This window comes from Larimichthys crocea, chromosome XV (genome assembly GCF_000972845.2).
Source record: "Larimichthys crocea isolate SSNF chromosome XV, L_crocea_2.0, whole genome shotgun sequence".
Taxonomy (NCBI): Eukaryota; Metazoa; Chordata; class Actinopteri; family Sciaenidae; genus Larimichthys; species Larimichthys crocea.
In genome coordinates this window covers 17,431,158-17,454,356 of record NC_040025.1, presented here as the reverse complement: position 1 = coordinate 17,454,356, position 23,199 = coordinate 17,431,158, and the positions used below count along the sequence as shown (strand labels likewise).

The following is a 23,199-nucleotide window of genomic DNA, read 5'->3' as shown; positions in this document are numbered from 1 at the left end:
CAAATTCATTTTGTTATTCATAGTTGCATAAATATGCAACTAACATCACAAAAGTAATTTATATCCTTCCCGAATATATAATCTTTATTGATAATACAGTTGCCACTTTGTTCCCACGCGTTGCACAGATGGTCACAATCAGATGACTCTCACAAAAAATGTGAGGTTGTCTAAAACAGCTCCATGTCACATGCTCCTCAGTCATAAAATAGATATTTGGAGAAGTTTTTGTTTGACACTCAGATCTTAACACTGCAAACTGAAATTATCTTTAGAGACAAAAACATTCAGGTTAGTCATAGTAGAATGGTGCAAACATTACAAAAACTTATTTAACATTTACCTACATAATATGAACTTTACAAGTGTCTTTATTGAATATACAATATAGTATTAATATTTAAGAGTACAAAGAAGAAAACTTCTTTCTTGCAGCTTTTATTGATGGATCTTGTTAATGTGTTTTACTTCAAAGTTAGCTGGGGGCCACCGCCTGGGTTCAACTTCCTGCATGATTTCTGCTGCCTGTCCCAAGACGGTGAGGCTTCAGTGCTCCTGCTGACAGGGCAGAAATGGGTGAATGTAATTATGTTGCTGCTGCATTGGAGGAATCCATCACCTGCTCAGCAGCAGGGTAATGTCCTGCTGACTAACCCACAGGGTACTCTCCTTCTTCTCTCCTCTAATTCCTCTCCTCTTTGCTCACTCATATTTCTCTCCTCACAGTTCACACAGATCAAAGCTCAGACGCTTCTGCTGACAACCTGCTGCCCATCACTGTCCAAGCAGGTACGTAGGCAAACACACAGACAAGTGCAAGTTTATGCAAGCAGAATAATTTATAAGGTCCAGATACATGTGGTATCCTCTTCCCCTGTCACACACTTGTGCATTACACATACAAACACACATACACACAAACAAAGCATCTTTAATCTAAAATGAAGGTTGGCATACAAACTAGACCCAGTTATTTGTCTCATATACTGTAGGCACTTTACAACCACAATAAATCTCCATATGAGCTGAACCCAACGTAGAGATCTGACTCAGAGTCAGTGTATCATCGCCCTGACGTATACTGTATAATGGGCAATATAATTCAGGGATTTCACTATTATTTATGTAGTTTAGCACAATATGAGACCCATTATTTACATTCTGCTATCTATTAAATGACATTGTAGCTTAATAAGAAATGTCAGTGAGATGCAGTGAGCACAGGCTTATAGTGTTGTAATTTTGTTTTCATATGAAAAAAATGCAAATGAATTAATGAAACAATAATAAAACAAACTGAGGCAAGTCACTGCTTCACTCTAAAAGACCACATCTGATACATTCTGAATACATTTTACTGTCAAAATAAATATACACCAAACACATACTACGTCACACTGATCACAGAGTGGTTTAAGTGACAAAGCAGGTACCTTCTTAACCTATAGGCCTTATTCTCACAGTGTGGATTAACTGGTGCTTTGCTTAAGTTGATAACAGCTGTCACAATACATGGCACACATATCCCATAATAAAATAAGGAATATCATTTCCCAACCTATAAATGCTTTACATGAAGCCCAGTCGATGAGTCAACCTGTGGTAATTTCAGTAAACTCATTATATTCGGCCTTGATGATGATTTGTCTTGTCCTGGCTGTTTCAGACTGACAAATAACTCTGGATCTCATGCCACCTGTGCCCTTTTTACTCATGGAAGTGTCCGATTCTTCTTTTTTTTTTCAAATGAATGGCATCCATTGTTCAGTAGTTTTCCATACTTTTTATGTTAGCATGAACTACTTGAGTCATGGAAACTCTGTCACCTTCTGCCTTAAGCAGATGTATGGTCAAACCCTAAAAATCTACAAGTACAGGGGACTACTGTGAGCCTCTTTTGGCCATCATCTGGATGAGTAAGATGACGAAGCTCCAGAGGAGACAGGCAGAGAGGGCGTGGGGAGATCTCCGACATGGGGAGGGGGAGGAAGAGAGCTTTGTGTGGGGGTCGGAGGTAGATAAAGAGAGGGAGAGAGTGTGCCCCCCCTCCCCTGAGGAGTTCTGGGAACCTTTATGACTGACTGGAGAGCCAGGGATCCAGTGCGAGGTGCCAGAGAGACTGCTAACAGCTGTTTTACAGTGTTGAGGGTGTTGAGAGAGTCCAGTTCTCCTGTTGCTGTCATGGGCTTCAGGGCGGTGCTGCTGTCCTTCCTCTTGGTGTCTCTGAGCTGGACCAGAGGAGCCGTCATAACAGGGGTGAGTGAGACATTTTCTGGCTCTGTTGCACTCTGTCAAATGATTTTTGTTCTATTAGTTCATCAGTTTATTAGATTCATGTTTAATCTGTTTTTTTTTTTTATAATTTTGCACTTTTGAGTAATGTATAGTTAAAAAGAACATTTTAAATTGTTATTGTCTATTTTTGTGATTATCCTCTTTTTTTTAAATTGCTTGTTTTTGTCTGACAGACAGTCCAAAATATTATAAATATTAAGTTTATGACCACATGAAACAGAGAAGAGAGCAGTAAGTTTACACTTGAGAAGCAGGATCCAGCATTGATAGCTTATAGTATAAGAAAATTGGCAATTAATTTTCTTTTGATGGGATGTTTGATTAATTGTTTTTATCATTAATCCTGTCTATGCATTGGAAAACATTCCATACTTACACTCTACAGTTGAAAGTGTGTGTGTGTTTTTTTTTCAGATTTAAACTATAACAATGCAAATAACAATATATATATATATATATATATATATATATATATATATATATATATGCAAAAAGCACAATTTGCTTTTCTGGATAATTTTCTAAAATTTAATTACACATGACTGACAGGAGACCACATCCTCCTCCTCCGCTTCAAGTCCACTGGAAAAATGAGAGGAAATTATCTCAGTCCTGTGATTGATATTCATTTGTAAATGGATTAGGGAGATGACAGGCAATGGATAAAGTTGCTTACACTGTATGAACATGAGAGCATCTCTATTTGCATAAATAAAAATAAAACTGATCTACTGGCATCAAAAGAACTCTCCTCATCTCCCCCTCTGCCTCTTTTATTCTTTTTTGTCTGTGCTTCCACCACCTCACCTCATCTCTTTATCTTTATCTTTACCTGCAGGCCTGTGAGAGAGACATGCAGTGTAGTTTTGGGTTTTGCTGTGCTGTCAGTCTATGGCTGAGGGGTCTGAGGATGTGCGTCCCAAGAGGTGTGGAAGGAGACGAATGCCATCCCTTTAGCCATAAGGTGGGGAGAAATGTGATGTCACACACACACACTTATTCTCTCTCGCCCACACTTGTTTTCTGCGTTAGTGGAAATTCAGATCATATCAAGCGCAGGCAGTTTGGCTGAAGCTTTAGAAAAGCTGCTGATAACTGCAGAGGCTATTGATTTGTCCACAGTGAACCAGTCAGAGCCATACATCACTTTGATCATCTGGAGATGTCAACAATTAGTTCTGCTAACACCACGTCTGTCTCTGAATTTAGACTTTTTTTAAGCATTTTTAAAAGACATACAGCTGAGGAAGGATTTAAACTGTCAGATTATCCTCCCTCTTTCAGGTGCCCTATCCAGGCAAAAGGCAACATCACACCTGCCCCTGTCTCCCCCACTTGGTGTGCACCAGGTATGATGAGAGCAAGTATCGATGTACTGAGGACTTCAAAAACATGGACTATTAAAAGACAGATGAAAAAGCCTGCAACAGAAACAGCATTTCAGAGTGAAGACCAGGCTGTGGATCTGACACACGTATTTATTCTTCACTGACTGTACAGTATTCTTCATTTGTGTACTCTATACACTATAATACATAATTTGGATTCCATTAATCCACACATGAAGGACAGAAAATGTCAAGACAGTGTAACCTGTTAACAAGAGCCAGACCCTTTTTACTTTATAAAAACAAAAAAGTTATTTGTGAACAACTGAAACATTTGCTGTTTTATTTTCATGCTCATTTTATTTTAATTTATGGAGAGAAATGTATAAATATTATTGTCAATAAAAGTATAATGACAACATTGTTGTTGGCAAAGTGCTTGTGGAGGATTTTTTTCCATGTACAGTTTATATTGCTTGATTAAACATAATGTGTGTCATGGGATGGAGGTGTCAAGTGGTTTTAGTCTGATTATGATAAAGGTCATAATCATGACCTTCATGAGAAAACTGATGACTTTGCTTTTACAACTGAAATGGCTCAAATACCTGCCTGGTGCCAAACATTTGACTGCTGCAAAAGTCAATTAAAGGGCAATTCCACCAGAACATTTCCAACAGAAGATTTAAGCTATTGTTTTTCTTAGACTGGGAGCCTAACAGGCTCCTACAATTCTTGGTAAGATTAAAAACAAATTGATTTAATAGAATAAATGAAAACAATAAATCACCAGGGACAACTGGGACATTAAATATAGCTGCTCTGACAGTGGATGACAAAATCAGCCGATCCTTAACCAGCTGCAACATAAAAAGCTGCTTACAAATGAATGCCTAATTAAATAATTAAGTCATTTAAGTCACACTTCGAACGCAGGACTTTTACTTCTATTGTATTGTGTAGTAATATAAGTAATATTATGTATCTATGTAGTATGTATTATGTAATCGTAAAGAATCATAATGCTTTGATGGAAGTTACCATTACTATTTCATGGAACAAATTGCCTTTTTAACTACAAATCTGAATAAAGGACTTTCAATTTAGATAAAAAAAATAAAATAAAATATGCAATATCAGCTTTGTCAGTATGACATGAAATTAACTTTGGAAGCAAAGTCGAACTACACTATATGTACTGGGTTATAAGTAGGCTCCACTGATATTTTTTGCTCACTCTTTGCTCACTCAGTCATTTCCCGTGCCTTTGTTTTGTATATCACTGTTATCAGATAAACCTGTCCTGTTAACCACAGTTCACACCCTTGGAAATACATGGAAAATTACCATATCAACATTAAACAAAACAACTCTGGACATCAAATCTCCTGATCTACGTGTCAACATTTGTGCACTTTATTAATTAATCATTTTTTGGAACTGTATTTTCTATATAATATACTGCATATTCAAATGATCTGGTACATAATAAGCCAAAGAACAATTTTTGCTGAACTGTTTTGCAAGAAAATAAATCAGCAGTGCTGAGATATACATTAGCACAGCGACACTACTTTGTGCAGGATTTTCCTTCAGTAAACGAGTAGAAACAGTAAAACACAAAGTATCAATCAGCAACATATATTTTAGACGTATTGATTCTCCTCATGAATTGATTATATTAACAATATACCCTGCAAACAATATACAAACAAACTAAATATCAGTTTGACTTTATAAAGCAAACTTTGTTTAAAGTAAATTGTTCCTTGAAAATATTTTCATAATTCCGGCAAAAAGTTATCTTTGTTCAATTATTTAATGGAATATTTGTTCCTAGATAAGAAGCAATTTATCACCGTATTGCATATTTCTTATCACCAGCTGATGCATGATATCAAGTTATGTGAAAGGGCACAACCTTGATATGTTGTATATAAAGGCTGGACTCTGCGACTACAACTTCACTCGTCTGAGTCCGACACTAAAGTGACCGTCATGATGAAGTGGCTCATCGTTCTGTCAGCCCTTGTGGCTTTCTCCGAGTGTCTTGTGAGGTAAGTCTGACTTGACTGGTTGAAAAGCAACCTGTCCCTTCATTTCTTTGACATTTTACACCTCAATAGGCTGAATTGTTGAAAGACAATCGTTCCATCTAACATACCCGAGAGTAAATCTAAAGCAGGCATGGGGAACCTATTCCACGAAGGGCCGGTGTGGCTGCAAGCTTTTGTTCCAACCAACCAAGAGCACACAGTTTGACCAATCAACTCTCTGAAGACTGAGATCAGTTGATTAAATGAGTCAAGTCTGGTGTGCTGCTGCTTGGTTGGATAGAAAACCTGCAGCTACACCCACCCTTTGTGCAACAGGTTCCCCATGCCTGATCTAAAGGGTATCCACCTTTAAGTTATCACACCTTTAAAAGTTGAGCTCATTTTCTGATTTCTCCAGCTATAAAGTGCATTTAAAAAAATCTTTATTCACCTTTCTGTGTGCAGGATTCCCCTGATTAAGGGAAAGACCGCTAAGGAATCCCTGCAGGAGAAAGGATTATGGGAGGAGTACAGGAAACAATTTCCATACCAGCCATTGGTCAAGTTTATCCAGACTGGTACTGAGTCCATGACCAACGATGCTGACGTAAGTCCAGCAGAGACCATTTAGAAGTAGCGTCTGGTTGCACAAATAGCTGGTATTTATATGCTTTGAATCAAGTTGGTAAGTTTGCTTCTGTTAATTTGCTCTCTTGTGTTCTTTTAGCTGTCCTACTATGGTGTGATCTCCATTGGTACCCCTCCCCAGTCCTTCACTGTCATCTTTGACACTGGTTCCTCCAACCTGTGGATCCCTTCAGTCTACTGCAACAGCCAGGCCTGCCGTGAGTCTTACTTTAAGACTTTAATGCTAAGACTATCACTGTAACCTGGGCTAATATTCAGTCAGATTTACTCTGGGGGTTAAAAAATTAACTAACTACATTTGCTGAAGTACTGTATATGAGTGCATTTTTATTCTTATGAAATATAATGCATAGAAATTACCTAAACATGTATAAATAAAGTAACCTGCTTCATACAGAGTAATGCACCACTAATAATCTAGTAATATAATTATAGTAGCCGTTTAGTTTGCAAGACTGTGCTTATATCCAGTAAAACTTTGATTTCAGGACTTTAACTTGCAGTACTTTTAGTTTGTTGTATTGAGTATTTGTAGAAGATCAAAATTGCTCCTTGGCAACTAATATAGATCATTAACTAGAGAGATGGTCGAAATCTTTCACCATATTCCTAAAGGAACATTTAAAAAAATAATGTTCCTTCGCAGAGAACCACAGGAAATTCAACCCACAGCAGTCCTCCACCTTCAAATGGGGCAGCGAATCTCTGTCCATCCAGTACGGCACTGGCAGCATGACCGGATATCTGGCCAGCGACACTGTTGAGGTAGCCAAAACCCCTGGAACAAAATGCTTAGTCTATTTACACTTTAAACAGCCATATCTCCATGGTCTATTTAACCGTGACTGACAGCTGTCTTGTGTGTCCAGGTGGGAGGCATCTCTGTGGCCAACCAGGTGTTTGGAATTAGCCAGTCAGAGGCTCCCTTCATGGCTCACATGGCAGCTGATGGTATCCTGGGACTGGCCTTCCAGTCCATTGCCTCTGACAATGTTGTGCCAGTCTTTGACAACATGATCAAACAGCAACTGGTGCAACAGCCCCTGTTCTCTGTCTACCTGAGCAGGTAATGAAACAGAATGGAAAGCTCTGGGTTGAGAGTGTATGTGTGTCGTTTCCCATGACATAAATATATGTCTGACATTTGTTTTTTGTTGTTGTTTTTTTTACTATTTTAGCAAAAGCCAACAGGGTAGTGAGGTGCTCTTTGGTGGTACTGACAGCAACTACTACACTGGACAAATCGAATGGATCCCTCTGACCTCTGCCACCTACTGGCAGATCAAAATGGACAGGTACAAAAGAAACACTAACTAACCACAAAACACAAGTTGCACAAAGCTCTGTAGCTTGACTGCAATCCACCTTCTGCTGCTCCTCCTTACAGTGTTACCATCAATGGACAGACTGTGGCCTGCTCTGGAGGCTGCCAGGCCATCATTGACACTGGTACCTCCCTGATCGTTGGCCCAACCGGTGACATCAACAACATGAATTCCTGGGTTGGAGCCTCAACCAACCAGTACGGAGAGGTGAGTCATACCATCAAACCTTAACATTTGAAGTATATTTTCCCCATTTTTTTAACCCAGAGTAAACACACATTTAGTGCTCTGACGTCAAAACTCTGAAATAAAAATAATTAAGCACGACTTGCTGACCCGCTTTAGCTGGAAACCTGTAAAATACCAATAAATACAACATTTGCTGCTATGGAGTATTCAACTGTGTGCATGATGTTCTTCTTACAGGCTACAGTGAACTGCCAGAACATCCAGAGCATGCCTGATGTCACCTTCACTCTCAACGGACAAGCCTTCACCGTTCCTGCATCTGCCTACGTCTCTCAGGTCAGTTAGACCCCTGCAAGCCACTGCAACAGAAAGGTTCACACTGTAAGGAAGTTTAGGGAAGTAAATCTGTTGTCTCTTGTCTCTTCATAGAGCTACTACGGTTGCAGCACTGGCTTTGGCCAGGGTGGCTCTCAGCAGCTCTGGATCCTGGGTGATGTCTTCATCAGGGAGTACTACGCCGTCTTTGATGTCCAGTCTCAGTACATTGGTCTGGCCAAGTCTGTGTAATCAAATAAGACACCTGATAGATAATCTATAAGTGTGTATTTCTCTGTAGCAGCTTGTCTGATTGAAGACTAAATGCAAAAAACAACAATGCAAACAGGAGATTGTGTATACAATGAGTGTGTTGTAGGTGCCTTTGCATTAAATAGATAACCGCAACTATGAGCATTCTGTGTGTTTTTGTGTATGCGTCAGTCTGACTGTGTGACTACAATGAAGATCATGTATCAGTACAGCAACATCTTCCAAACATCTTTCATCGTCTTAGTTTTGTGTTACAGCGCTGCACTGAAATGTCACAGGAATAAGTAGCTGCAGTCTGTTCATTCATTTCCTCTTAAGAGAAACTCGACCTTTTATCGAGGATACAAAAGGGATTGCCACCAGCTTTTTTTGTGTAAAGGAAGAACAGGACAAGAATAGATTATTGAACAGCTCCCAGAATAGCAGAGGGCCAGGTTTCCTCTGAGACTGTAATCGAGTTGAAACTGATAAAGACAAAAAATTTATATAACAGTAGATAACCTGATGGCATGATCTGACAGCAGTGCTGCTTTCTCAGTCAGTGAATAGGATCAGTGTTGAAAAGGACTCAGGGAAGACCACATGGAAGCAAACACAAATATTTTTTTCTTAATTTTACCAGATTGTGTACATAATGTTATCATTTTTATGTCATTTATAATTTACACAAACAACATGCACTTAGAAGGGTGGTTCAGTGATTTAATACTGCACACCATAAAGTAGAGGGAAACATGACACACAAAAGAATAGTTAAAACCAGATACCATGATTTTAGCTATTCAAGCTTAAAAAATGCTGAATCCTACTTTACCCATAATGCAAGAAAATACATCTTTTTGTTTGATCATCTCTGCCTGGTAAACTACATCAGCTGAGTAGTGAGAACTATGACTAGGATAGCTGACATTAATTCATTCAAATACAGTGATGTAAAAAATACAATTGTTCCCATTAAAGGAATAGTGTGTAGGATTTAATGGCATCTAGCAATCTAGTTATTGATTGCAAGCACTTTGCCTCACCCTCTCCTTCCTAGCATGAGAAACTACAATGAAAACGAAATATTAAACTAATATTAAACTTCTGGGCTACTGAGAGATGGCAATTCAATATGGTGGAGTCCATGTTTGTTTGTTTTGTGCTACTATAGAAACATGGTGGACTCCATGTAAGTGGACTCACCCACTCTGCTGGTATAAAGGACCTATTATAAGGTAACAAAAACACATGATATATTATACACTCATCAAAACATACAGATGAATGTTACCTTCAGTCTCTGCCAATAGAAGCCCCTAAACCTTACATACTGGACCTTTAACTATTATTCTAACTATTATTATTAATCATTTATCAATTAATTCACTTGTGGATTGCCAGTGTGGAGTACTCCACCATCCCATCCAACTCTGTACTCCAGGTGGAATCAGGGTCCCCCATTTGTGTTTTGTACGTCTTCAGGTTTGCGTACACCTCGGACGGCTTCTGGTGAGCTCTGAAATCCACTGTTGTATAGACGATGCCACTTATCTCCTGGGAGAGACAAAAGAGACAGTGTTGCAGAGGAAGTCTGAAGCACAAATCTACTTTTAAAAACTAGTGACAGTGAGTCACATAAACATGTTCCTTATTTAGCACTTACTGGGGCCTCTTGTTTCAGTGACTCACATGGAGTTTCTCCATGTTTGTCTGCAAAGAACAATATCACTTTGGTTCTATTTATTCATTAACAACATTATTTTTAGAAACATCAGTGGACACTTTGTGACCATCATTTTAAAGAAACTGCTTACCCGCCTGTTTTGCCTTGACTCTGCAGCAAACCACACCAATAACTGAAGTAATTAAAAACATTGCTGTAATGGACACAATGACAGCTAAGGACAGGCCAAAACTCCAGGGAACTCTGGAAAGGAAGAAAATACAGTGCATTCAGATTAAATACTATTTTTCTTCTTTCAGGCAGCACACTTTGGCCAGCAAGCAACAGAAGATGAGTAATGTGCAATGTGAATACCTGCGACTCTCACTGTGATCCTCTGCCAGAACAGCCTCAGTGGAGTGTGGAAGTTTTGTCGAGGTGTTAGGGGCTTTGATAGTTGTTGTCTGTGAAGGCTGAGACTGGCTGTTGTGACTTGAAACTGCTGCAAAATGCAGAAATATCAAATAACCTACCAGAGTTTCTGTCTATAATTAACCTTTACAATCATTTTTATACTTTACAGGAAAGCTGAATAATTCAGTTTTGCTCAAATGTTATTGTTCAGACTAGAGGCAATTGCACAATACACATTAATGTAAAAATATCTGACTGCTTACCAGACACCTCGACATAGTAATCATTGTAGACGTGGTTTTGAGTTCCCAGCACGATGCATCTGTAAAAGCCTCCGTCTGCGAAGCTTACATTCGATATTTTAAATTCTATCCAGCCGTCATTCTCAGTTTTCGTGACTCTTCCTTTTAGTAAATCACAGGTGTATCCTGTGCTGTCCAACAGTGTGTAACATCCTCCTGGATAGAGTTTACAGCAGGTCTTCAGGTAGCTATTGTAAAATGAAGGGAAGGTGAATCTCAGCAGAATGTGTTCAAACTCCTCAGTCCTCTGCTGCCCTTTTAGATGAGGGATATCTGGAAACAAATATTTTGTATTAATGTGTCATTGCAGGCATTAGAGAACAGACAATTATCAAATTTGGCATTCCCCCTCCCAACATACCTAATAAAAGAAACAAGACAAATGAAAACTTCATCTTTGGTGCAATGTTCACTGAGGCTCAGCACATTTTTTGAAAGTATTCTTCTCTTTGTAGAGGATCTGAAGCCCCTCCTTGCTGAAGTAAAGAGGAAGTTCATCAGCTGGAGGGAACAGACAGGCTGTCAGCTCTTTACTGATATATATTTAATTTAAATACGTTTTAACTGGTTCTATAATGCAGATATGCAGAAGGTGGACACAAGAACAGGACGAACTGCAACCTACAACAATAACCCTGTTGAAACTAACGATGATGACATTGCCAGGAGGTTGTAGTTTGTGCCATGTTTGTATTAGATTACAATATATTGCTCGACTTCCTGTCATTGCATTCTTCCCTGTTGTGAAAACATTAACACATCCTGGAATTGCCATTAGTACTTTATAATGCAATGTAACACCACAAATCACAGCCTCAAGTGTGCAAACGTGGTGATTCGTTTGAACTTTGCTTTTATTGTGTCCACTGCATTGTAATATTATAAGATATTTATAGACACACTAAATAACGTAGACAAGTATACACAAAGTGATTTATTTGGTGTCAGCTTTCAGCTTATTAAACACTTTATATTCACCAAATCAACACACAATCCCCCATCGCAGAACAGAAAACAAATGCAAAAGATATGTACATATTAATATCCAGTAAACACAATGTTGTGGCATTCTAACAAGGGATTACAGATCAAAAATGAACGCTCCCTTTTCATCTCACTCTGTTCAAAAACTAAAATGTTTGTTTAGACAGACGGTACATTTTCTAAAACATGATGTAAGCCATTTGATAACATTGTCTTGCAAATAGGAGCAGTTGAGGCACGTCAACGCAAATAATTTTTAATAACTACAGGATAGACCAATCTTGCTTAAATTAACTCTTAAATGCACAGCCCCTATGATTAAGTTAGAAGCAATGGGTGCAATAATTTCAATTTACAAAAAGCTGTTCATCTTATTAAAACAGTGCAACCGCCCCAAAGCAAATGATTCTGAGGAGGAGATAATGCTTTTGTTCACAGCCAGCTGAATGCATAAATAAGTTGAGGTCACTGCACTTGTCAGTATATAGTGGTTTGTGTTGGTCCTGCTCTGTGCAGGTTTGTACCCGGGTAGGTTTAAAAAGCCGCCTATTCGTCTGTGAAGGTAATGACATCATAGTGGATGCCTTGCTGCTGCAGCTGCTCCAGCTGTTCAGGTGTCGCTTCAGTGTAGACTGTCTGCGTCTGTGCCATGGCTGCATCTGCTACAGCTACAAAAACAACAAAGATTTTACACTTGATTTGTTGTCAGTGAGTTGGTAACAATGATTTTATAGCTCATGTTATTATTATTCATAATGGTTACGTTTATGAACTAGTTACTCACTGGACCACAGAGATGGGTTGGTATATTTTAGACCACTATCTGTAGCTGATATATGTTCACTATTTTATAAAGCATCAACAATTAAAAAAAACTATATGTTACATCCTTTATGGTGCATTAAAGAATGCATCGGTCATCAGTGTTTTCAGTGTCAGCTGCCAAAGGAGCTAGATTGACATTAATACAGGATAGGAGTGAAATGCTTTTTGGCAGCTGATTTAAAAGTGCATCAGTGCATCATGAAAACCACCATCTAGGAGCACATGGAGTTCAAAGGAATACCTATAAAGTATAAAATCTTCATGATGTGCCATCATGCTTTTTTTTTTATCTAACAGATTTTAATACTAAAGTGCAAAGAGGTCATTTACAATCATAGAAACTTGTAGTTAGCTATGGATGCTACATGCGAAATCAAAAGTATAGCCTTAAATAAAAACAATCAAACAATGTGGTGAAAGACAAGTGATGTGCAATCTGTTCCCTAAGAGAGCCAACCTGTGACAGCAGAGTGGGCAGCAGCCTCCAGATCTTCAGGATTCACTATCTGTTGTTCCGAGCTCACAGGAAGGTACTGAATCTGACCATCTTCACTCACAGCAATCTGAACACATCAAGAAAATGTTGCATTGAGCTTTTGTCAGAACAAAAACCTCTTTTAGGTTATCTGTCAACTGTAGAGTGTTCTACATTATCACCTGTTGCTCTTGCAGAAAGGCCCCATCATGTTCATACTGGATGATCTGTCCGTCTGGCATCTGAGGAACAGAAGAGCAGTTAGAACAAAACATACCGCCTTAGAACATTGCATTTATCCATCAGTTACCGTGACTTCTTATGGGGTAAAACACTGACTTGTATGTGGTTGCCATCAGCTACTACGACATACTCCTGGGGGAGTAGGTGCTGCACTCCATCCTGTGAGATGATGTACTGAACCTGAAACATGTGACAAATGAGTTGACATGAAAGAATATAATGATGACTTTGTTAAAGATAGACATTATTTCTGACATTCCATTATTACTGTGTACATTAAAACAGGAAGTGGTAGGATCTACCTCCGTCACCTGGTTGTCTCCTGTCATCAGGTGCTGAACTGTCTGTCCATCTATGGTGGTGATCTGCTGGATGTACGTGCCTTCCTCCTGATTAATGTACACATTAATGCATTAGTTATAAAATGTGTGAGTGGCTATATAATGTATGCAGAATTTCCAAGTTAGTGTGAACGCTGGTACCTGGTCTGATAGTGCTTGTTCTTGAGCTACGATGATGTGCTCCTGTCCGAGGGCCTGCAACTGCTCTGGAGTGATCGCTGTCTGATGTGTCTGCAGGGCTATTAAACAAAACAGAGTTTTGTGATTTGACCTCTTTTTATAACTTGTAAGCCAGTTTAAACCCTAGTACCTGATATCATTCATTTGTTTTTATTTTATCAACATTGTACTGTGTTATGTAGAGTTCCTTACACTGTAGAGTGGCCAGGGCCTCCTCATCGCTGTTGACTATGATGGTTTGCTGTGATGTGCCGGTACGGTTCTTGCGAGTGGGATGATCCTGATTGTGGAGACGTTCCATGTGAAACTTCAGATGTCCATTACGGTTAAACCTGAGATATAGACAAAAAAAAAGTAATGTTGGCATTATGACTCTCCTGCATACAGTTATGTCAACTGAATGCACGTTTTGTGACAATTCAAACTAGCTGTGCTCTCACCTTTGTCCACAAAGTTTACAAGCAAACGGTTTCTCGTTGGTGTGCGTCATCATGTGTCGGCGCAGGTCTTTCTTGTTCTTGGAGGCAAAGCTACAGTTGGGACACTTGTGGGGGCGCAGATAGGAATGCTGCTCCATGTGAGCCTAGAGAAAAAACATGAATCACATTCAGATAGAGTTAAAGTCAGAGGTGCTTTTGAGATAAAAAAAAAATTAAGACAGTGCTGAACAGTTTGAGAGACTCACCTTCACCTCTGGCCAGGAGGTGGAAGTGAAGTCACAATCAGGACACTTGAAGGTGTTAGAATCCAAGTGCGCCCTCTTGTGGTTCTCCATGTCGGAGCGTCCGTGGAAAGACTCCATGCATATTCGACAGGAAAACCTCTTGGTGCTCAGACTGGGAGAGCCCCCAGCGGAGGGAGAGGCTGGAGCTTCACTGCTCAGCTGACACAAAACAAATGACACGGTCAAAAAGAGCAATACTCAGTGTAAACAGATCTTTACTTGGCAAAACAATAACTCATCTCTCACAGTTACCTCAACTTGTTGCAAAACACCATCAGGTAGTGCTGAAGTGAGGTAGTACTTGTCACTTTTCAGGCTCTCTGACCCAGAGACTTCCACAGTCTGAGAAGGACTGCTCTCACCATTACTGCAAAGACAGCAGTTTTATGACAATACAGTCTGTTGAGATGTCATAAAGGTAATCAAAAGGTCTGACATCAGTCCTATTCTAACCAGTCATGTGACTGTTTTCCAGTCTTCCAAATCAGAGAAAATTGGACAGTGTGTTATCTTACCTGTATTCAGGGCTATGATTCTCTTCAGCAGCTTGTTCCACCACACTGAAGTCTCCTCCGCTTTCGTAGGTTTCGATGGCGATCTGGGTGAGCTCTCCTGTTTCAGAGGTGGCTGCCTCATAAGCCTCTTGTAGCACCGTCTCACCGTTCTCAGACACATGGAAGGTCACAACTTTTTGAGCCTGTCCAGGTGCTGTGGTCACCGTACTCCACGTGCCTTTTTCCAAAGCTTTGCCTTCTGAATTCAGCACTGCCACCTGTGAAACATATTCATTCAGTTTTTACACCATTGTTTACACATATATGTTAAGTTACTTATGTAAAATGAAATTACTTGATGAACCACGCCACCAACCTGCAAAGTGTTTCCAACCAATTCCCGCGCATTGCTCATATTCAACAGCAGGTCGAGGGCATTCTGGGCGGACAGATCACTGGATTCAGCTGAGAAAAGTTGGAAAAAAACATCAGCATTTGTCCCTAAGGACATCGCTAGAAGTACAAAAATGTCTCCTGAATAACAAGAGGACTGACCTTGCTCGTAGATGATGGTGGTGTTTCCTAATGCGTCCTGGGACACAGAGGCATTTTCAATACCCTGCATGGCTTGTAGTGTGGCAGAATCCACTGCGACCTAAGAGAGTGAAAAAGTACAGTGTCACAAAAACAGATGCCATATTAAAACCAAATCAGGCCTGAGTTAATAAGAGAACACTTCTAACAGACTCACGATAGTGTTCTGTAAGCCCTGTGTGTCGTCATGTTGTTGTTTGAGCTCCTCTATCTGCTGCAGGGTAAAGAAGGGTCTGCGTCGCCTCCTCACAGGCTCCTCAGGGTGAGCCACAGACCATTCATCAAATGCTTCAGGGTGGCGACACTGCACATGTAGACGCAGGTTTTTCCTGTGCTTGGTCATGAAGTGACACATATCACAGGAGAAAGGCTTCTCTCCTGTTGAGGACACAGCACAGTATTACACTCATGAACAGAAAATCATGCTCAGTTTAAATAAACTTTATGAAAGCCTTTCTGCCTCACTGACCTGTGTGTTTAATGGCCAGATGGGAGACCAGGAACTCTTCTTTAGAAGTGGAGTATTTACAGTAGTCACACTTGAAGGGCCGGTCGTTGGTGTGGGACAGCTGATGGTTGAGCAGCAGCTTCTTGTTGTCACAAGTGTAATCGCAAAATTCACACTTAAACCTGAAACATGTACATCCACAAGTTATTTAATTGTGAGGATGTCATCATTACTAGCATCAAACAAAATGACTAATATTGATTCATGAAGGCAAACAGATTTCTAGTCTAAAATGCTAATAAGATAATTATATTTACATATGTTAAAATAAACTGATACATGAAAAGTTTTCAACACTGACTTGCTGTCTCCGAGACTCTGGATGTGGGTCAGTAGGTGCATTTTGAATGTGTACCGTTTCTTGAAGGATTTGCCACACTGCAAAGACAAGATTCTTGGCATTTGTAATGGTTGGTAATATTCTGTGACACAATAATAGTTAATGTAAGTGTTCTTGAATTGTACAAGTTTTGTTATATGACCTTGTCACACATGTGTGGTTTCTCTGAGCTGTGGGTCTTCATGTGCTGGGTAAGTCTTTTTTGCATGGGGTAAATTCTGTGACACACAGGGCACAGGAACTCGGACACTTTTGGTGCCTGAAAACATAAACATAGTTCAAAGAGTTAAGGGGCCAAAAAACAGCAGCATCCAGCCGAGACAGAAACAGACTGTGATAATTCTGTTACAACATTAACAACACCTAATATTATTATTATTATACCACAAGCATGTTAGTTGGCTAAGTGTCTTACCACCTCAGTCTTTCTTTTCCTGCCAGATGGAAAAGAGAAAGAAAAAAATAATTCTTTCTTTTCCTGCCAGATGGAAAAGAGAAAGAAAAAAATAATAATCAGTAACAATATTTAAAAATCATGCAATTTCTGAATTAAGGATCACTTATTGTGTCTGTACTGTATGTTACTCTATGAATGACTTACTTGTCTTTGCTGTGGACTGCTGAATGACGAATTACATCTTTCTTGTAGACACTTGTGTAGTCACACTCCTCACACTTGAACGGCTTGGTGCCTTCATGATTAAACATGTGTTCCTGGAAAACAACCCACAAGACTTTTAAGAGCCTGTGCAAACATACATGTAATCTGAGGTCAACCTAAATGTTGGGACCTGTTTTACTGCAACTGACCTTGAGTGAAGACCAGCGCTTGCACCGATAGTTGCACTGGAGGCACTTGAAGAGCTCTGGGTCATCACCTTCATGAGAGTCAACATGGAAGCGCAAATCTTCTTGAGTGAGGAAGCGTGAGCCACAGATCCAGCAGTTGTGAGGTCTTAGGAGTGGTTTGAGGGATTTATAATACCGACTGAAAGCCAATGAAGAAAAGAAATTAGTGTGTTGTGAAAGTTTCATTTTTTGTGATGTATTTAATAATAATTTGACACTTACTTTCGATTTATATACTTCTTATACTTCTTCCGAAGAAAACGCTTGGAGGGTCGGCCACGTTTCCTCTGAAAGAACTCCTCCTCTGGCTGTGTGTTGGATGAAGGATCCTTGTTCTCAGAGTCTGATTGGCTAATCGCTGCCTCAGCTGTGTCTCCATCAGTCACCATAGTGGGACTATTGTTTATCCCTGAAGAACTTGCCTCTTCAGGTGTGCTGGCATCCCCACTGACCCTGGGCTTCTTTGCGGCACTCTCTGCTTCTGTAACAAACATGAGAAAAAAAACAATGAAAACACAACAACCTCAAGCTTAAGTGTTGCTCTCCTATGCAGTGACACATTATTTGTTTCACTCCATCAAAACTGAAAACCAACCTTTGCCACTGTAGCCTTCTTCTAAAAGGCTGTACTTCCTCGGACGACCAACTTTACGTCGAGGACGCCCTTGAGAGGAGGAAGAGATAGGAGGAGCGGGTTTCTTTATAATGGCAGGTGGTCTTCCATTAATATCCTCATCTGCTGGGTTGTAGTCACTATCCTCTGGGATAAACAAAGCGCAGCAGGGAGAGGGATATGTAAATATGATTCTTATCCTTTGATGAGTTCACTAACTCAGAAAAGTATGAATGTTATGTTATGAAGTCTTCCTAGCTCACCTTCAGGATCATCAATAGCACCTGCATCCACAATATCATCCTCCTCTTCTTCTGCTTGCTGAGGATCAGCAGCCTTCGCCTTTGCTGCCTTCCTCTCTTCGGCTTCCTCCCTCTCTGCCTGCCGACGGGCCAGCGTCTCACTTTTAGGAGGCCGTCCACGTTTACGCTTCTTTGGCATGTCCCCTGACGACCAAACATAACACACAAAAAATGTATTCTTTTTTTTTGCATGTCATGTCTTTGTGATACATAATCAGCTTTATAACTATGCCCTACCTGTAGGTTTGAAGTGTTTATCTCTCATGTGGTTAATGAGTGTGTCTTTAGAGGCACTCTTGTATGGACACATCTTACACTTGAACTGCTGTACAATCACTACTTCCATCATCTCCTCCAGCTCAGCCAGGTTTGGTGGTCTGTCTCCAGAGCCTTCTGCCACTGTTGATGTCTCCATCTCCCTGACCAGCCGAGCTTCATTCTGGGGCCCCTGGGAACCCTGGGGCTCCTCTTGGCTTGGGGAGCACTGCTGGGCCAGCTCAGGCTCTGGATTGGAGGTGTATGTCCCGCTGCTGCTGATGTAGGGTCCAGGCTGACTCTCACTACACTCCAAAGCTTCAGGAAGCCCACCTGAGCATGCTGTGTCTGCCAGAGGGTGGTCCGATGAGGAGCTGTCATCAGCATAGAGAGAAGCCTCTGGACCATTGCTGCTTTCCATGTAACAGGAGTGCTGGGGCTGCTGTTGGGAGTGCTGTGGCTGATCTGGATCTTGGTTCTGCTCATCATCTTCATCATCGTCCCTTGCTTGATACCGAGAACAACCTGGTTGCTCAGAGTCTGCAGCTGCAACACACTCCCCACTATACTCAGTCCCATACTGCCGACTTGTCTGGGTCCGGTGGTCTACACTACTGTCAATGTAACTACGTGAATGATGCGGTCGCTCTCCATCGTCCACCCCACACTCCAGATACCCAGCGCTGCACTCCACCACATAGTGACCTCGGCTGGTAGGGTTCGAGTCAGCGCCACTGTATTCTACATATCCTGGCAGGTCCTGGTCACTGTTATCGCCACTGTAGTCAGGGAACCCTGACTGGGAGCGTGTCTGGTCAGGTTCCTCTCCTGAACACTCCACATAGGAAGATGAAGACTCTCCTGTCTGGTCTGGACCATCTGCGCTGCAGTCCATGTACTGGGAGGGGTGGGAGTGCTGGGGCTGGTCAGGCTGACTGCTGCTGTCTTCTGGGTAACCCGAGTGACCGGGCTGATCGTCGGGCTGGTCAGGTTCAAGGTTGCCCTGCAGGTCTCCCTGGTCCAAACAGGTGGATGTGGGGCCTTCTGCAAGAGCTTCTATGGCTATACGATCAGAGAGGGCCGAAGATGACATCTGGGCTACCATAGGAGCACCTATAGTGGACATATAGATGAATTGTGTTTCTTAAATAAACAGGACTAAAATGAAATCAAAGTAACATCATATCAGAATATTCAGTATATTGTTTTTTTTACTGTATATAAACATAGTGTTCATTTTCTTATCAACATTAAAAATGTTTTGAAAAATGAATGAGTTGGCAGCAACAAAAGCACACTTACCATCATCTGGCCCTTGTAATATCAGATACTGGGTTGTTTCTGCACCTCCATCTTCTGCACTGGTCACAGCTATGCAACCTGATAGAAGAACAGTAGACAGTAGCTGTTCAGATATATGATACTTTATGGTAAACTAATCACAATCGTCAAGCTACTCAGGCTATGATAAAATGGTAAGTCATTCAGTAGAAATACCATTCATGATGTCAGGGCCGATAGTGGACTCTATGATTTTGTCAATTGCAGACCCCAGATCTGACGAGGTAGAAGCAGTTGAGTCAGAAACCATCATGGCTCCTTCAGACACAGCACTGGAGTGGACCAGCACTTGGGCTGACTCAGACACCAGCACTGACTGAGTCACTGTGGAGACGCTTGACACGCTAGTGGACTGGGCCACTGAGGAGGAGTCTGGGAGATGGACTGATGAAACTCTCACATCTGTACTGGAGCTGGTTTCTGGGATGAACACCTTGACAGGGAAGGACAAGTATGGTGAATGATGGTGATACGAAGAAAGTTTTGTCATAAAGTCAAAATGCCCAACTACTATATCTGATTTTGTAGCTTTTTAATGTTTTATCCACATACGACACAAAGAATCTTACCACAAGTCCCTCTGAGCTCTGTCCCACGTGACAGTCAGACTCCGGGGCCTGTGGATGAGAGGCAGCAGCATCACTGCTGTCTGCAGACATGGCCTCCGATGACTCCATGCCCATGCCGCTTTCAGATGGCTCTTCCATCCCCGAAGGACCTGCATCACTGCTGCTCTCCACCTCATTCTCCTCTGAATCCATAACTATTTACAAAAATACACAGAAATGCACATAAACTCGATATCCAATTTGAAGTGTGTGTCATCATTAAAACACGCCTTAAGCTACCTGCAAGTTCATCACATTAAAACTAACACAACTCATGATGTGTAATTCCTTGGTTACTTGCCACATGACAGCACTATTCGTCATTGGTGTTAAGAGTGTTTGCACAACTTATATTACTAATACTATTGTTATTATTACTATAATAATATCTCATAGCGCCACCCAATGTGTCACCAAATAAACCGTAAACAGACAATAGAGATCCTGGATGGAAGAAACATCTAACATATTGTCTGTCTTAAGAAATGCATCACCATCATGCGTCACTAACTCTAGCAGATCCAACTGGAAAATAACTGTGGAGCTATGTTTGGTTTGAAGAAATGTATATTTATTCATGCCAATTAAGAGTGCACATGGAAACATATCCAACTGAGCAATATCATTAGATAGATAGATAGATAGATAGATAGATAGATAGATAGATAGATAGATAGATAGATAGATAGAATAAGGACACTTAAAAAACACAAGATAAACTAAATATCTTACAACACACCCATACCATTATATTAGATATAAAACAACAAAACATATACGTATAAGCCAATGTATGGGCTGTATAAATGTGATTTAACACCTTATTGATTATCAACTATCTATCGCTCCACATCCAGATAGATAGATAGATAGATAGACAGATGACTTTATTAATCTCTGAAGGGGAAATTAGGTCATAATAGCAGTCTGGTATATCTGAATACAACAAAAATGCAATAGAATAAATAAAACACAGAAAGGGACAAGGTTCCCATTAGTGGGACAAGGACACAATGTCATTATTCAAGTACATTTACACAGGTTCCAAGTTTAGACACTGACACTTTTACTCTACTTCTTATGATGGAGTTCATTTGTGATGCTATGAACAATTAACTAATATGACTGCAGATCTTTTGCACCACACTATTTAATGCATGATGATTTTTCTGTATTCATTTCAGTGACTCTCCTTGTTTTCCTGGTGTTTAGTGATTAGTGGTACCTGCACAGGTCACTGTTTGAAAACTTGGTACTGCTCTGGGAGTTCACCTGAGCTAATGACTGAGCCATGACATGAGCTATGTGAAGTGTTTTCACCAAGGACGTCAGTGTTGGTTTAACTTTAATGTCTTTACTCAGGGGGATGAACAGTTCACGGTTTGACTGTGCTCGTGAGGTGACATCAGGCCTGGTCAGCGGTGAAGTTATGACGCCGACGTTAGCTCGTGCTAATGTTAGCTCTGAGCTAGCCTGTTAGCAGTGCAGTAGCCGCTGCTGTGCAGTGCGTCGCTCGTTGATATAAATCAGATATAAATAAATCCTCGTTCATAGTTCGTGTGATTAAACACAGGACGCTGTTGAATGGAGCGCGAGCCGCTGGTGTAACCAAGTAACAGCGTTCGACTCAACGTGTGTGTGCGCGCGTGTGCTAGCCGTTAGAACGCCGGGGCCTAGCTGCCCTTCATCCTGCCTGCTCCGCGTCGCCATTTTACACCAGGCAGCCGCTTTTACACTCAGGCAATCTGAGAGCTCTACTGGGGACCTCGAGGGCCTGAGCTGCGGCAGACCGCCCAAATGCTCTCCCTGAAGAAAATGAAAACATTTCCCCTCCCCGGCTCGACCATCCACACGCTTTCTCCTTACCGTGTGCCGTCGCGTAGAAAGGTATCCTTCAGCGTAGACGCACTAAATACAGCAGGGATTAGTAACCGTTAATTGTTGCTTCTTTCTAGTCGGGCGCCATGAGACTCTCCTTGCTTCCTGTCCGTGCAGCCGGATCTTATTTATTATTATTATTTTTTTGTTAAAAACTGTCTCGTTGTTTTAACCAACAAATGTTTTGTAAAACATTTTTTCTGCTCACTAATCGATTGGCCTCAACACGTTGTTTCATATGGAGAAAATGTAATGTTTAGAATCACTTGGTGGACTATTGTTTTTAGAGGAAGGCGTATTACGCAATTGGATGCGGAGGAATATCTCATGTGTCCCCGGCTGTCGGAGCGAGAGATAGTTGATAATCAATAAGGTGTTAAATCACATTTATACAGCACATACATTGGCTTATGCGTATATGTTTTGTTGTTTTATATCTAATATAAAGGTGTGGGTATGGGTATGTTTGTAAGATATTTAGTTTATTTTAGTTTATCTGGTGTTGTTTAAGTGTCCTGGTCCCATTCTGTGTTTTATTTTTATTTTTTTCTACCTCAGTATTTTATTCTATTGTATTTTTATTGTGGTCAAATATACCGGACTGCTATGACGACCTAATTAATAAAGTCATCTATCTATCTATCTATCTATCTATCTATCTATCTATCTATCTATCTATCTATCTATCTATCTAATGATATTGCTCAGTTGGATATGTTTCCATGTGCACTCTTAATAGGCATGAATAAATATACATTTCTTCAAACCAAGCATAGCTCCACAGTTATTTTCCAGTTGGATCTGCTAGAGTTAATGACAGGTGATGCATTTCTTAAGACAGACAATATGTTAGATGTTTCTTCCTCACAGTTGAG

General features: G+C 40.6%; 4 protein-coding genes across 7 annotated transcripts; 2 read left to right on the top strand and 2 right to left on the bottom strand.

Annotated features, from left to right (window-relative positions):
- Nucleotides 1-1,820: 1,820 nt before the first annotated feature.
- On the top strand, nt 1,821-3,950 carry prok1 (prokineticin 1). Its single transcript, XM_010740619.3, has 3 exons — nt 1,821-2,256; nt 3,134-3,259; nt 3,580-3,950. Exons 1-3 carry the CDS (start codon nt 2,074-2,076, stop codon nt 3,697-3,699), a joined length of 429 nt encoding a protein of 142 aa, XP_010738921.2. The 5' UTR covers nt 1,821-2,073; the 3' UTR covers nt 3,700-3,950.
- A 1,623-nt stretch (nt 3,951-5,573) lies between these two features.
- On the top strand, nt 5,574-8,550 carry LOC104926693 (pepsin A). The gene is made up of 9 exons (XM_010740607.3): nt 5,574-5,680; nt 6,125-6,266; nt 6,387-6,504; nt 6,954-7,072; nt 7,177-7,373; nt 7,486-7,602; nt 7,695-7,839; nt 8,059-8,157; nt 8,251-8,550. The coding sequence occupies exons 1-9, from the start codon at nt 5,622-5,624 to the stop codon at nt 8,386-8,388; spliced, it is 1,134 nt and encodes a 377-aa protein (XP_010738909.2). The 5' UTR covers nt 5,574-5,621; the 3' UTR covers nt 8,389-8,550.
- A 546-nt stretch (nt 8,551-9,096) lies between these two features.
- Nucleotides 9,097-11,434, bottom strand: LOC104927136 (uncharacterized). Of its 2 annotated transcripts, none has more exons than XM_019259245.2 (6): nt 11,132-11,434; nt 10,732-11,043; nt 10,430-10,553; nt 10,206-10,318; nt 10,055-10,101; nt 9,097-9,945 (listed from the first exon to the last, which is right to left on the bottom strand). In XM_019259245.2, exons 1-6 carry the CDS (start codon nt 11,163-11,165, stop codon nt 9,775-9,777), a joined length of 801 nt encoding a protein of 266 aa, XP_019114790.2. In that variant the 5' UTR covers nt 11,166-11,434; the 3' UTR covers nt 9,097-9,774. The 2 variants fall into 2 exon arrangements, with proteins under 2 accessions (XP_019114790.2, XP_010739456.2); XM_010741154.3 differs by having other exon boundaries at nt 10,430-10,556; nt 11,132-11,425.
- A 257-nt stretch (nt 11,435-11,691) lies between these two features.
- Nucleotides 11,692-23,118, bottom strand: LOC104926681 (zinc finger protein 335). Of its 3 annotated transcripts, none has more exons than XM_027288389.1 (28): nt 22,313-23,118; nt 20,408-20,601; nt 19,995-20,271; nt 19,800-19,877; nt 18,480-19,610; nt 18,204-18,386; nt 17,923-18,087; nt 17,550-17,808; nt 17,289-17,466; nt 17,080-17,192; nt 16,894-16,912; nt 16,621-16,737; nt 16,440-16,516; nt 16,100-16,260; nt 15,788-16,008; nt 15,592-15,691; nt 15,413-15,501; nt 15,058-15,314; nt 14,795-14,909; nt 14,504-14,701; nt 14,259-14,401; nt 14,011-14,150; nt 13,780-13,877; nt 13,609-13,686; nt 13,394-13,477; nt 13,237-13,296; nt 13,037-13,142; nt 11,692-12,422 (listed from the first exon to the last, which is right to left on the bottom strand). In XM_027288389.1, the coding sequence occupies exons 2-28, from the start codon at nt 20,597-20,599 to the stop codon at nt 12,301-12,303; spliced, it is 4,761 nt and encodes a 1,586-aa protein (XP_027144190.1). In that variant the 5' UTR covers nt 20,600-20,601; nt 22,313-23,118; the 3' UTR covers nt 11,692-12,300. The 3 variants fall into 3 exon arrangements, with proteins under 3 accessions (XP_027144190.1, XP_019114823.2, XP_010738897.3); XM_019259278.2 differs by having other exon boundaries at nt 13,600-13,686; nt 16,897-16,912; XM_010740595.3 differs by having other exon boundaries at nt 13,600-13,686; nt 22,313-23,117.
- Between the last annotated feature and the right edge of the window lie 81 nt (nt 23,119-23,199).